The 15,112-nt window shown below is 57.1% G+C and overlaps 1 protein-coding gene across 4 annotated transcripts in view; it reads left to right on the top strand.

Moving 5' to 3' along the window:
* Positions 1-14,355, top strand: part of CDH4 (cadherin 4) — a 454,084-nt gene extending 439,729 nt beyond the window's left edge. For 3 of the 4 annotated variants that reach the window (XM_003787754.1, XM_003787753.1, XM_023512031.1), the window contains 7 exons: positions 4,264-4,517; positions 5,200-5,342; positions 7,418-7,651; positions 8,503-8,736; positions 11,553-11,692; positions 12,517-12,681; positions 13,872-14,078. In XM_003787754.1, coding sequence (XP_003787802.1) covers positions 4,264-4,517; positions 5,200-5,342; positions 7,418-7,651; positions 8,503-8,736; positions 11,553-11,692; positions 12,517-12,681; positions 13,872-14,078 — 1,377 coding nt within the window. Of the gene's footprint in view, positions 1-4,263; positions 4,518-5,199; positions 5,343-7,417; positions 7,652-8,502; positions 8,737-11,552; positions 11,693-12,516; positions 12,682-13,871 lie in introns of all 4 variants that reach the window. The other variant, XM_012803965.1, reaches the window with a different exon arrangement.
* Positions 14,356-15,112: the final 757 nt, after the last annotated feature.

The following is a 15,112-nucleotide window of genomic DNA, read 5'->3' on the forward strand; positions in this document are numbered from 1 at the left end:
AGGTGCACTCCCCGCCCTCCCCACGTACCCGGCTGCGTGTCCTTAGGTGCACTCCCTGTACCGCCCCTTTGAGCAGGGGCCTCTGCCGCGTAGGGAGCAGCCAAGCCACAGCAAGTACATCCACCACCTTGACTGAACTGCTGGAGCAAATTACCTATTGATTTCTCCATTACGGATGAGTTTTATTTCACCCTCACGTGGACTTTTATTGGCTGTAATAGTCTTTCTGGAAGGCCTGCTCGCTCAGGCTGGTGACATGATTTCCAATGCACAGCGTGCAGCATTATTCCCTGTCCCCAGGGACACGACCCGATGAACATGGAGAAAGATCACAAACTTGGTGGCTTGTCACAGGTGGCACCTCCCCTGGGTCATGAAACATCCATTGAAGCGGAAAGACCCCCTCTACCCTGCTCTCAGGGTCAGGGGCTGCAGGCTCTGAGGGAGCTGGACAGTGTGGGTGCAGGTGGGTGCCACAGGCAGGGGCTGCAGCCTCTAAGGGAGCTGGACAGTGTGGGTGCAGGTGGGTGCTGGGTGCGCCACAGCACCTGCACTCCAGAGATAGGAACCTAGATTGGGCCTGGGACAGGTCCACACTCTGGCTGCACTACCCTGTGAAACCTCTTGGGGGCGGTGCTGGGCTGTCCTGAACTGGACACCTGTCAGACTTGCCATCAGCCTGGGCCACTGAGCTCCTGCCAGGTGACACTGCAGGTGCAAGGCGCCTCCTATAAACACACCCCTGTGGTGCACACGGAGCCAAGATGGGTGCTGGAGGCCTCAGTGAGCAAGGGTTGGCAGGCCGTCCCCTGCATCCCCTCGGGGCCCACTCTGGCATTGTGCAGACACTAAGAGGCAGAGGTGTGAGGTCCAGCCCCTGCCCTGGACCCCCTGGGGGTGGGAGGCAGGTGCACAGCAAGGACAGGTGGGAGCCCAGGACTGTACCATGCAGCCACAGGAGTCTCACTCAGGCCTGGGGAGGCATGTGGGACCACCCCTCCCTCAGACAGGTGAGACCATACCTGGGAGATGAAGGGAGCCACTGGGGCAGTGGGGTACAGCAGGGGACAGCTGCCGACCCTGCTTGGGTGGGAGCAGGCACAGTCTTCTCTTCAAACCTGCTCAGCCCTATAACTTACTTTTTACCTTCCTGCTTTTTATGCTTAAATGTTTCATTTAGTAGCAATAGCCAAGAAGTCATGGGTTTGACAGACCAGACGTGAGACCATTAATGCTCAAAGAAATTACCCCTTAATGCTCATGGAAACCACAGCCGAGAGGCTGTGGGAGCCCCGAGACAAGGCTGAGTTTGGATGGGCTCAGCCCCAGGTGGTCATGGCAGCCCCAGGCCCAGGGTACAGAGCCAGTGGGGGCCCTGCCATGCAGGAGCCTCACGCCACAGGAAACTGGTTCTACAAGCAGATAAGCTCCCCTCCAAGCAGAAATGTGTTCTGCTTTTTATCAAGATTTCTAGGCATGCTAGAAGTTGGAGAGACATGTATGACGGAGTGGAACCATCACGTATACTTCACAGTGACTGGCATGCTGCTCCAGGGCTTTAGCTGTATTTTTGCTGAAGTGTGCTTTTTTAATTCCCAGACCTCATGATCCTTGACTCCCGAATATGTCAGGAAGCATCACCCTCAAAACTACATTCTGCTTCGAACAGCATGCTGCTATCACACCTGCCCAGACCAACCAAATTTCCTTCTTATTATCCAGTGCGTGTCTAGATTCAATTCCCCTTAGTTTTCCTAAAACTCTTTTTGCAATCTGGTTACTCAAATGTGATCCAAACAGGGTCCCCACATTGCAGTTGTATGTAAGGTCTTTTGAATCTCTCATAATCTAGAACATTCCACCCACCTTTGACCTGTTATGGACATGGAACTGATTGACCCTCAGAAGTTCCCACATTGCAGATTCGTGAGCTGCTTTCTTGAAGTGCTGTGTATCTCATTCCTTGTCCTCCTGAGTTTCTGGTACCCAGGGATCTAGGCTTGAAGGGTCACTCTATGGGAGGAGCCTAGTGGCTGGAAGCCCAGGGGTCTGGGTGTCCACTCACAGTCTGAGCCTGAGCAGCGGGGCAGGTGGCAGGAGCCCGACCCCTGTGTTGCCTGCCACCCCTTGGTCACTGCAGCTGCCAGCACCCATCTTGGTGCCCAATGTGCCTGTGGGAGGCATCTCACACACCCGCAGTGTCACCTGGCAGGACCTCAGTGGCCCAGGCCCATGGCACTCTGAGGAGGAGGCGCCCAGTCCAGGATGGCCCAGCACCGCCCCCAAGAGGTTTCATAGAGGAGTGCAGCCACAAAGTGTGGACCCCTCCACATAGCAAGCCATCTGCAGTGTGACGCACAGGATCCTGCCCACCAACAAACATGCTTCTGTACGTTCTTCATCACCGTGTAAAAAGGTTTTCAGAATCCTAGCATTCTTCATACATTTTGTACAGAGAACTCTTCTGTACCAAAGAGCTCTCCCTCGTCAACAAGGGCCCCGTGAGTACTTTGAAATACAGGCTTGTGGTCATCGGAGTAATGTGGCCCCCCCAGGGATGTCTGTACCCCGACCCTGGAGTCTTAGATGAAAAAAGGGACTTTGCAGGCAGGGTTAAGGATCTGGAGATGAGAAATTGTCCTGAGCTATCTCAGGGGCCCCGTGCAGCCTCAGTGGTCCATATAAGCAGGACGCAAGATGTGAGGGTGGAGCAGATCAGAGACAGGGCAGGACTAGAAGGTGCTCCATTGCCGGCTTTGAAGACAGAGGAAAGGCCTGAGCTCCCGCAGCCTCAAAGCTGGAGACAGCAAGGAGAAGGGCCCCTGAGAGCCTCTGGACCCAGCCCTGCGACACCTCGTGTTTAGCCCAGTGAGACAGATTTTCTCACCTTGGAGCCCCAGAAGCACAAGATAACACACGTGTGTTGCTTTGAAAGACACAAAACTAATATAAAGTCCAACAGAAAATGTGAGATGAAGTTTAATTCTTTAAATCACTATCACCCTCAATGGTCTTGGTGACTGTCTGAGTCTCCTGCAGCTGCTGTGACCAATCTTACCTCAGAATTCCTGCCTTACCCAGGTCTGCAAAGTCTCTTTGGGCAGGAAAAGTCACGTTCACAGGTTCCAGGGATCAGGACCTGGAGCTCTTTGGACGCCATTACTCAGCTGACCACAGTGATAAAGGAAATCTCTCTGTTCTGCTTGTCACTTCCTCATCATCAAGAGCATGGATTTTTATGCGTCCAGTGCGTTTTGATCAGTTACTGTCATCATTGTCTTTGATGCTAAAATGGTCCCACTTCTGGCAAGCAGGAGCCTCATCGGTGGCTCCCCCTCCTTCCACTGCCAGCTGCCCATCCCTGGAGTGTCCACCCACTGTGGGTTCTTGCCCCACACCAGAGTCAGCCTTCCCTGGTGAGAAATGGCGTTCAGAGACCAACATCTGGGCCCACGAGGTGCTCATCACTCTGAGCTGTGAGGACATTTCTGAGTGAAATGTCAGAGCATGTGCTACTCTGATTATCTCAAATATATTTCACTCTTCTTGTACACTCAATGAATCCCCAACAATAAAATATATATATATATTTCACTAATTCACATGGTTCATTTAATCGAATTTAATATCAGAGGGATTTCACTTAACTTCATTAGTTTCATACTTGCTTCTCATTTCTTATAGACACTAAAAGTCTTGGTTGCTAAAAATACTAACGTAATTGCTTAATACTTTATCCTACGGTATACATTAGAAGTGTACAAATAACATCATACCTAAAATGTGAGAATGTAAGATAGTATGACTCTAAAATCCACGCGATAGGACGAGACCCATGAGCAAACCTCCCTCACTCCCCAATATGTCAGGAAAGGCTGGAGCAAAGCCTTTCCTTGAGGAAAGATGAGCAGCATCAGAGCCTCCACCATGCTGGGCTTAAAGGAGCAGGGGAGGGATGGGGTTCCAGGGCCAGGAAGGGGGCCACCCAGCAGGGGCTTTAGCCCCGGGGAACCTAGCTCCTGCCTCGCCATGGCATGGGGCAGGCCAGCCCAAGCTCTACCCCAGCCTCTCTCTCCCACCATGGACCAAACCCAGAGGGAAACCAGAAGACAAAGGCTTCCCAGCAATGAGACCACTTGGGGCAGAGGAAAGCCGGCAGTAGCTCAGGGCAGGAGAGGGGACAACCAGCCGGTGTCCTGGCCTGGGTGCCGCTACCACCCACATATGGAGCTGGGCCAGCTCACCCCCCACCTCTCGTTCTAGGCCGTGGACTACGAGCTGAACAGAGCTTTCATGCTGACCGTGATGGTGTCCAACCAGGCGCCCCTGGCCAGTGGGATCCAGATGTCCTTCCAGTCCACAGCAGGCGTGACCATCTCAGTCATGGACGTCAATGAGGCCCCCTACTTCCCCTCCAACCACAAGCTGATCCGCCTGGAGGAGGGCGTGCCCACAGGCACTGTGCTGACCACGTTTTCAGCTGTGGACCCTGACCGGTTCATGCAACAAGCTGTGAGGTGGGTTCCTGGGACACAGCCCCCCTCACCCCGCCCTCAGACCCTTCAAAAGTAGCTTCCAACCTTCAGACCCCTATTTTCCTCCAAAAGAGTCCTGAAATGCCCTGTGAATCCCAAAACACAGAATGCCCAGGCAGGGGTGTCTCAACCCCGTGTCTCCCAAGCAGGGAGCAGCAGTAGTGGCCCTGGCCCCAGGCGCCTGGTGCAGGGCATCACCTCCACGGCCTGCAGAGGGACGAGGTGGGAGGGTGTGGACATCTACACAGGTTCTGATCCTGCAGGACTCTCCCTGGCTGTGGGACTTTACCAAGTCAGTTACCCTCTCTGTTCCTCAGTGTGGTATCCCCATCTGTGAAATGGACACGATGAGAGCAGCTGCTTATAGGGCCTGCAGGAGGTTGGGACACTCACCTCAGACCAAGCCCAGTGGCCAATGGCCACTGCTATGGCCAGTCCCCCATGGGGGCCATACAAGGTGGAGGGAGCTCCACGGCTCCAGGTGCTCCAAAGAGTGGAAGTGCTGGCCCCTGCCAGGATATGCGGCTGTCAAGCAACCCTAGGGGGCGGAGGGCCAGGGTCCAGGGCAGCCACTCGCCCAGCCCCCAGCCTCCCACTCACATTCTCTCTCTGCAGATACTCAAAGCTGTCAGACCTTGCAAACACTCACATTCTCTCTCTGCAGATACTCAAAGCTGTCAGACCCTGCAAACTGGCTGCACATTAACACCACCAATGGTCAGATCACCACAGCGGCAGTCCTCGATCGCGAGTCCCTCTACATCAAAAACAACGTCTACGAGGCCACCTTCCTGGCAGCTGACAACGGTGCGCTCCGTTCCGGGGAGGTGGCTGTCTCCGTGGTGGTTCTACATCTGGTTCTGTGGGCCAGGAAGGGCACTGGCCAAAGGAACAGCAGGAGGCCATTCAAGCACCCTGAGGGGACCTGGGGGACTGGAGAGTGGGCGAGGGGTTGTCTATGTGACACTGTGAGTCGAGGCTTCCTATCCTTCAGCACCCCCAGGCTCCAGCCCCTCCACTCATCCTCACTGTCACTCTGCCCAATTGCCGTCACCCACTCACCTGTCCCCGTTTTGTGGTTCCCACCATTACTCACTTGGGGGTGCCAGGGCAGACAGGGTTGGCGGCCAACAGCCTTGCCTAACAATGCCACCTGAACAGCTACTGGGTTTCCCCACCTGAAAACCAACTGTTAGAACCAGACCTGGCAACGGTTTCAGCCAGCAGCCCTTGCAAAGGACCCAAAAGACAGAGACAGCCCAGCCCCACTGGTCCGCAGCCCTGCCCCTGAGCAGCCCCTGGGTGCCACCCTCATGCTGTAACCACTCATAACACCTGCAGCCTTCAATCACAGTGGGGGGCAGAGAGCAAGTCCCCAGGACCCCTTGCAGGACAGGTGACACAGTGAAGGACCCCAGGATCCTGGGTGGGAAGATGAGGATAGTCAGAGCAGAGGTAGCCAGAAGAGGGTCCTAGACCACTCAGGCTTCCTGAGGAATGTGAGTGGAGTCTTGAGGAGCAGGACAGTGGCAGCAGGGGTGGGAGTGAAGACTCTGGGACCACAGTTCAGTCCAGCACCTCCGTCATCAAGCAAGTCTGTGTCAGCCAGGCACTAGGGTATAACCGAGAGTCTGTGTCAGCCAGGCGCTGGGCACAGCCTGGAGAGTCTGTGTCAGCCAGGCGCTGGGCACAGCCTGGAGAGTCTGTGTCAGCCAGGCACTGGGCACACCCTGGCAAAGCGACTCTGGAGCTCATCTCTCCCCGGAGCACTGTTAGATGGGAAGGTGATGGTAAAGGGACCTGGGACTGCGACAGCAGAGCTGGGGCAGCTCGGGGAAGACACTGTGTGGAATCATTCTGGCATGCAGGGTCAGTGTGGGAGCCCCAGGTTAGCCGGACCGGTCTACACTTCCTGCATCACGTGTTGTGTCATCAGCCACTTCTCAGAGTGGTTTTCAAAAGCAATGCCAGGCTGTCACCTTAAACATGTTCTGATGCATCTTCTGGAAGATTAAAGAGACATCCTGTAGGAAAAATGTCTTAAACACTTCACCAGCCTCAGCCAAAGCCCAGGTTGTTAACTTCAGGACCAGGAGCTGCCATCAAAAGGCAGAGAGCCCTGGTCAGAATGTTGCTGCTGCCACCGCCATAGCCACCACCTCCAGCCTGGAGGGCAGACATGGCCTCTCTCTGTCCCCCGAAGCTGGTGGCCTAGCAGGTGTCCACCAGCCCCACTGGCCTGCCACTGAGGCAGGGGGTTGGGTATGTGGGAGCTTCAGGCAGCGTGGACCCTGAGGGTCACTGCAGCCCAACAGGGAACTTGTCTACACAGCAGCCCTCATGGGGACCACCTGCTACACCTGGGGTACCCTGGTGCACAGCTCATTATGGGAGCCCCTGTCCCTCTGTTCAGGCTATGTGTCTGGGCCTTGCAGGAGGACAAGGGAAGGTGCTGCCCCAGGCAGCCCTGTCCTGGGGAAGGTGCTCAGGGGCAGGTCCCAGCTGTCAAGGGCCTGTGCAGAGCCCCTCTCTGGATACCCAAGGGTACGGGTTCCCCAGTGTGTAGCTGTGACCACAGGCAGCTCTGAACTTAGTGGGGTGCGTCGAGCAGGGCTCTCCGTGGACACACCCCCACCGTGCCTGTGCTCTTGGCTGTCGGCTGGCACCCCTGCTGTCTGTGTGGTCGCGTGGGCACCTCTTGACATTGCATTTGCACTTGAGTGGCTGCCTCTAACAGGTGTCAGCACTGGGCCAGAGCCATGACTGGGCAGTGGGTGAGTCCAGCACACAGCTGTGTGGATGGCCATGTCCTGCATCTGGCTATGGGACTGTAGGTGTGTCCTTATCTGTCCCCAAGTGGTCATCCCATGTCCATCCCATAGGAATCCCCCCAGCCAGTGGCACCGGGACCCTCCAGATCTATCTCATTGACATCAATGACAACGCCCCTGAGCTGCTGCCCAAGGAGGCCCAGATCTGTGAGAAGCCTGGCCTGAATGCCATCAACATCACGGCAGCCGACGCCGACGTCGACCCCAACATCGGCCCCTACGTCTTTGAGCTGCCCTTCGTCCCAGCTGCCGTGCGCAAGAACTGGACCATCACACGCTTAAATGGTAAGCCTGCTTTGGGCCCAGGGCCGCACCCACTGGTGCCCAGCTGCGGGGAGCATCTGACCAAGTCTGGGGTGCAGGACTCCCAGGGCCCACCTGCCCCATGAGAGTGAGAGCCAGAGGTGAGAGATGGCCTCCAGGGCTGTCCAGTTCCAGCCTCGCTGGCAGTGCTCACGCCATGGGGGTGGGAGGCGCAAAGTCATCCCAACTTCCCCATGTCCTAACGAGCTCCAAGGCCACGGTGAGCGTCCAGCAGTTGTGACTACACACAGCCTTGGTTACTTCCAGGCCAGTTTCCAGCTGATAAGATTCCTCACTGATAAGACTCCTTAGGGTACTTTCCCAGACTTGGGTTTGCTGTATGCGAGGGTGTCAGAGTGCTGGAGTTTCAGTGTTGTGCAAATGCTCTCTAGAAACGGGTCTGCTTCCTCCACAACCGGGCTGTTCCTCACACCCTCACTAACACTGAACATTACCATTGTAAAAAGCACTTTGCCAATTTTATGGCCAAAATCATCGTTTCCATCTGCACCCCTTGAACAGAGTGGACCTATTTATAGCCTTTTTTGTCTCTTCTGTGAACTGCCTGTTCAATGTCTTTGCCTATTTTTCTTTATGGAGTTCTTTTTTAATTGATTTGGTAAAACTCCTTATATGTTCAGGAAATTATTTCTTCATCCTGAGGCAGTTGGTTTTTCCTGCATCTCCAGTGTCTTTTAACTTAATGACATGTCACGGTGTGTATGCGTGTGCCACTGAGCAGACGCTTTAGATCTCCGTGGCATCAGACTCAGCCTTTCCTCCAGAGTCCTGCTTGGACTGGAGGCCAAGCGTCTGCTGCTTCTTTGCGCCAGGTGACTACGCTCAGCTCAGCCTACGCATCTTGTACCTGGAGGCCGGGGTGTACGATGTCCCCATCATCGTCACAGACTCTGGGAACCCGCCCCTGACTAACACGTCCATCATCAAAGTCAAGGTGTGTCCATGTGACGACAATGGTGACTGCACCACCGTGGGCGCAGTGGCAGCAGCTGGTCTGGGCACCGGGGCCATCGTCGCCATCCTCATCTGCATCCTCATCCTGCTGAGTGAGTATCACGGGGTGGGGGGTCCCGGGGCGAGTGCTCTGCCCCAGGTGGCGGGGGGGGGCGGTCCCCATGGCAGTGCTCTGTCCCAGGGTGACCAGGTTGAGGGTGGGGGCCTCCCAGGTGCCAGTGCTGTGTCCCAGGGTGACCAGGTCAGGGTGGGGGCCTCCCAGGTGCAGGGATCCATCCTAGGGTGGCCAGGTTGGGGCTCGGGGCCTCCCAGGCTCCGTCCTAGGATGGCCATGCAGGCAGGGCTCAGACTTGCCTCACAGCCCTCTTCTCTCAGCATCATCTCATCAACTAGGAACTTTCCAGAAACTCCTTGAGCTGGGTATATGCTAATGAAGGACTGGGGGCTCCCTCACTCTCAAGTATGCCCCGGCCTTGGAGCAGCTGTCTCCACAGACAGGGCCCTTCCCAGGGCTGTGCTCTGCCTCCCAAAGCCTCCCTGCAGGAAGTCAGCAGGGAAAGCTGGGGTGGGAGTCCCAGGACTATCTCTCATTGGCTGGCTCAGGTCACATGTACGCCTTGGAGCCAATCACCAGCCAGAGAATAAGCATGCTTGTGGGACACCCCCCCAGATCACCTGCTCCCTGGTATCTTGGGTTTCCCTGAACCACTTGGGTCCTGGAACAGGAGTGAGTGGTGGGGAAGGGGCAGGGTGCTGCTGACTGCCCCGTGTACCCCACTCCCTTCCTCGCACCTGGAGAGGCACCTGGTCTTAGAGCCCAGGGACCTCAGTGGAAGGCGGGGGGCGGGGAGGGGGTTGTTGGCTCAGGGAGGACTCCACTCCTGTCCACTCCACACTCCACATCGCCACCTTCCCTTCCACAGACCCAGCCTGTGGCTGACCTAACACCCTGGGGACTAAAGTTAGCTCGTCCAAAGGACACCGATTTTATGTGGCCTCTGCTATTGTTCTATTCCCAGATCATCACTGTTCTAAATGCTGCCTTTTATTCTATATCTGAGGTTTATTTTGAAAGCTGAAGTCAGAGTAATCGACCTTTTTGGTTGGAGGCTAGGAGGTGGCTCTGTGGCATGGGGGGGTCCCTGCCCTAAGGACACACCAGGACAGTGCTGAAAGCCCCGTGGGCAGGGGTGTCAGACCCTGACTGGGGGGACCTGGGCCACTTCTGGAGGACAGCCAGGGTCTGGCCGGGGGCCAGGGTCTGTGGGCAGAAACGCTGGCAGGCCTGTGGGCCCCTCAGGGGGGTTTGGGGTGGCCCCCACCACCTCCTCTTCTTGTTCCCTGTGGACACCACCTGCGTTTTGATTGGAGTGTGGAGCTGGCCTCTCTGGTGCTTCTCCATCCTGCAGCTGAGACCAGTTTCTAGGTTCTAGGCTCTCGCTCAGCTGCTCTCCAGGTCGGTGGGCTCTGCCTTCCTGGTCTGCAGTTCCTTCTCTGCAATCTGGGTCAGGTCAGGGAGGGTCCCCCAGCCGCCCTTTGGCCTTCTGCCTACACAGAAGCGGCTGTCAGGCCCTCACAGAGCTCTTCCCTCACTTGGCTTCAGAATCCTACTCACAGTGCTCAGACAGCTGCTGGGGTTGGCAGGCTCCAGGGACCTTCGTCCTGGCCCCTGACTCACCCTCTGCTGGGTCCAGGGCTGTGCTTATCACTTCTGGGGCCTGGTCTCCACATCTGTAAGATGGGGAGATGATGGAGCCTGTGGGAAGGTGTGATGGAATGATGTGTACAGGCATATGTGGGGCCACAGGCAGAGGCACCCCCTCCTGGGCCTGTGGCAGACACAGGCCCTACGCCACACAGCCAAGGGGATCAGCGCCAACCACCAGAGAGCCTGTGCTAGGAGCAGAGGCACCCAGGAAAGAGTGTTGGGGAAGCAGGGCCTGGACACAGACCAAAGGGTTTGGGGAGAGGGACCCCTCCATCCCCAAGCATGGGGCAGGGGCATGGCCTCTTCTCAGTTCCACATGCACCTGAACTTGTGAGCCTGCACCCCAGTTTCTCTGGGTGGTGGAAAAAAACCCTGGTTCTTCTCCCCACCCACCCCTTGGTGCTCAGCTGGCTGCTGTCTATCCCTCCCCCAGCAGCAAGACCCATGGGGCCATTCATAAGCCCCTCTCTGAGCTCCCCCCAGGGCACAGCCTCCTACAAGGTAGAGGGAACCTCTCTCCATCCCTCTGTGATCCCTGCCCCCAAACCCCCACTCTGCCCAAGCCCTCACCTCCCGTTGTCAGGAAGCCTGATTGTCAGAGGACTTTCTAGTGGGTCCCTCAGCCCCATGTCCTCCTGCCCACGAGTGGCAAGGTGTGCGCTTAGTGAGGTGCCTCCTCAATTGGGGAGTGGGAGGAGGAAAATGAGTAAATACGTCAGAGAGTCCCCCAGGGCTTGGGCAGGGACGGAGATAGCCAGCTCCGCCTTGGACACTGCACACACAGATACACTTGAAGGCACACAGGTGCCTGTGCCCATGTCACATGTGCAAATGGACCCACACCTGTGCACAAGTGACATACATCCACACGGGAAGGAAATGTAAGACACACACAAAGACATGCCCATGGATGTGTGCAGACATGTGTGCGGACATAGACACACATGAACATGCATGCACATAGCACACGCTTACACAGGCACGAAACAGGCACGCATCTGCTCGTGGGCGGCATGTATGTGCACTTGCCCGTGTGTGTGCACATACATGTGAATGCTCACACGGGCACAGGTGCACACACAGGCATACGTGGTCACACCTGTGTGCATAGTGGGACACTTGTGTGCATGCTTGCACATACGTGCCTACGTGGGCACACAGAGGCCTGCACACATCCTCACGGTGCACCCACCCCCACAGCCATGGTCCTGCTGTTTGTGGTGTGGATGAAGCGGCGGGAGAAGGAGCGCCACACGAAGCAGCTGCTCATCGACCCCGAGGACGACGTGCGGGACAACATCCTCAAGTATGACGAGGAAGGCGGAGGCGAGGAGGACCAGGTGAGACGCAGCTCTGCGCCCTCCACAGCGGGCGTTAAGAGCTGACACGAGGTCTCTCTCACGGCGTGAAGGTGTTGCACGTTCCTTGGAGGACACGCAGAGCAGGACACGGGGACTCGGCTTCCCAGACCTCATCCTCTGCCCACGTCCATGTTTCTGGACCAGGCTGGGCTGTGCCTTCCACGAGGAGCCTGTGACGCCGCCCCACTTTGCCTTCTCCCTCCCGGCAGGGCACACAGCTAGCCCAGTGCTACCCTGTGTCCCAGAGGGAAGGGGGATAGGTGGCTGGGGACACAGATGCATCCTCACCCAGCTGCCAAGTGCCCAGGGACAGGGATTGGTGCCCAGGAGGGTGGACTGCAGAGAGCCGGCTCATTGGAATCTGGGTTCATGATGGGCTTTTGGGGGACTCAGGAACTCCTGCGGCTTAGCCCCTCTGCGTCCCAGCCTGCAAATAAGCACACGAGGAAGATGCGCGGAGGGAGGGCCACTCCTCATCTGAGCACTGGGGGGTACTAAGCAGCCTGGGCGGTGGAGTCACTCTGGAGCACAGAAGACTATCTAGGGCAGCACGGCACAGACTCACACCTGCCAGGGGCGTGGCAAGGACAGGGGCATTGTGGGAAGGGCAGAGTGGTGATGAAACAGGATACCAGGTGTGCCCAGAGCCCAAAGTACAAAACAGGATGAGAGGCACTCTGGGCCTAGGCACTGGACAGGATGGGCTACACTCAGGGCACACTCCTGACACCTGTCACTGTAACTTCTCATGCCCTCCCTGCCCCGTTGGGCCTCCTGCTGACTCCTCTTGGCTTCTTCCCCAGGACTATGACCTCAGCCAGCTGCAGCAGCCAGAAGCCATGGAGCACGTGCTGGGCAAGGCTCCCGGGGTGCGGAGGGTGGATGAGCGGCCAGTGGGTGCCGAGCCCCAGTACCCAGCCAGGCCCGTGGTGCCACACCCAGGTGACATCGGCGACTTCATCAATGAGGTGGGTGCCCTGGCCACAGGAGGCCCGAGCAGGGAGTCCCTTCTAAAGATAAAGTCCAATTCACAGGACAGGCTGAGGGTATGTGGGGTGAGCAGGTGGACCAGACCAGCTCAGGGCCCTGCCATTCCTGCTGTGTGGCTGGATGAATTTCTGCCCTCCACATCCTCCTCACCGAGGACTGAGATTCTGGGCTCTGGGCAGGATGGGGATTAACAGGGATGGGTGCAGCAGGTGCTTCGGTAAGAATAACTTTTAGGAGGTGACACAGGAGACAATGGCAGCACAGCACTTGGGTATAAGGAGACCCTCGTGCCAATTGCACACTTGGCTCATTGCCACCAGGCATGGCCCTCCCCCATCTCCCCTCATCCCCAGGCCAGACGGGCACAGCCCAAGGACACCTGGTCTCAGGAAGCCCCAGGCCAGCCCCTGTTCCCACCCCAAGCAGCAGGTGGGAACCACCCCAGAGGTGACCTCCTTCTGGAGCTGCCACTTAAGCACAGGGTTTGGAGGCAACTTGGCACCAACAACCCTTCGGGCCCTATTCCCCCTTTGCAAAACAGTTTGGAGCACTGCTGTGTCTTAGTTGGGGAACCCTATGGTGCCACCTCCTGCCTTCACTGGCCACTGCTGTCTTCCCTCCTGGTAGAGCAATGGAGGGACAGCTGGAACCAGGACAGACGTCCCCCCAGAATGCCTGCTGGCAGCTGCTCTGAGCTCCCCCTCAGCTCAGGCTCTGCAGAGATCCTGTCCTCCAACGCCAGGTGGAGGTCACACCTGTGAGAATGGAAGGAGAGGCTAGATTTTGTTGGTGGGACTGTCTAACCTGATGATTTCCCCTCTTACTTCTGGCCGCCCCAGGCCCACGTTCCCGGGGCAATGGTCAGGTGGGTCATGCCTCTCTGCCCCTTAGCAGCTGCCCCTGCCACAGGCCCTACACGGCCCTTCTGGCCCCTTTTGCTGCTGGCGTCTGAGATCGTTCCTCCCACAACCCCCCTACTTCCATTTTCATAAATGCCCCTCCCCACTCAGTTCTCTGACACCCCTTCAGTTAAATGCAGGCAGCAAGTCTGGAGCAGCTGCTGCATGCAAGGCCTGTAACTCCAGCTTCCTGCCCTAACTCCCACCTGCTGTGCTGGGTCATGGTGGAGACAGCACAGCCTCACCCTCACCTGTCTCCGTGACCCCAGGGGCTCCGAGCAGCTGACAATGACCCCACGGCACCCCCCTATGACTCCCTGCTGGTCTTCGACTATGAGGGCAGTGGCTCAACCGCAGGCTCTGTCAGCTCCCTGAACTCGTCCAGCTCCGGGGACCAAGACTACGATTACCTCAACGACTGGGGGCCCAGGTTCAAGAAGCTGGCGGACATGTACGGAGGCGGCGAGGAGGACTAGCGGGCCGCCTGTCTCTAGACTGAAATGAGAGCAGCAGCGCTGGGACACAGAGGAGGAGGACTGAGCAGAGGCCAGTGCTCCGACCCTCCCCGCGACAACGCGAGGCCACCGCGGTGTGTTAGGAGGCCCCGCCTCCCTGGCACTGAGCTGTCCAGCATGAACACTCCCCCAGCGCCCGCGCTGCCTGGCGCAGCGGCCGCCAACTTGTCACTGAGGAGAGCGAGAGGCACTCTGTCTTAACTTGAATTTCTCAGAGCAGGAGCACTGTTTAAAAAAATTGAAAGTGCCTTTTGGTGCATGTATCAGATTCCCTCAAACTCAGGAGTGACCAGCAGCAGACAGGCAGGTTCACCCCACTCCAGCCCCAAGTGGCCCCAGCCCCGCTCACCCCAGCATCCGTTAAGGAAGGAACGGGAGAGAATGTGTCTTTCTTTTTTTAATTTTTTTCTTTTGTAATTGGTCTTTTCTTAAGCAAAGGACAGTGGGTGACTCATTTGAAAAAACAAATTTGTCTGGGGGGGCCCAGGATAGCTGGGGTGGGGGTTCAGCCCTCATTTTCCACAGCAGAAGGGTCCCTCAGACAAGCAGGACCATAGATTTGGCTTTCACCCGTTTGTGGCTGGTCCCCCCAACCACTCCCAGATGCTGTGAACAGCTGGGGCACATGGGGTCCAAGGGACCATCTGAGACATTCCTATCGCTGCCCTCAGCCACACCCTGGCCCCCTAGTCAGCCAAGGCTACCATCAGGGCCATCTGTCACCCCAAATGCCACCCAGGAGAGTATGCATCTAGAAGACACGACTCAAACCTGCAAAGCCCTGATCTGAGCCCTCCACGGCTGTGACTGGACTCTAGGGGACCCCATCAGAGGCCCCAAGAACATGTGGCCAACCCTGGGGCTGTGCAGGTGGCTGGGTGCTGACTCCTTCCAGCTGCAGACACCAGCCAGCCTCTGATTCCTGCAGGACACTCTAGCAAACTCTATTCCCCGCCCATGTGGATGTACACCCTGCCCAGTCTATGTGGGCAGCA

This window comes from Otolemur garnettii, unplaced genomic scaffold (genome assembly GCF_000181295.1).
Source record: "Otolemur garnettii isolate 467f Iridium unplaced genomic scaffold, OtoGar3 scaffold00023, whole genome shotgun sequence".
Classification (NCBI taxonomy): domain Eukaryota; kingdom Metazoa; phylum Chordata; class Mammalia; order Primates; family Galagidae; genus Otolemur; species Otolemur garnettii.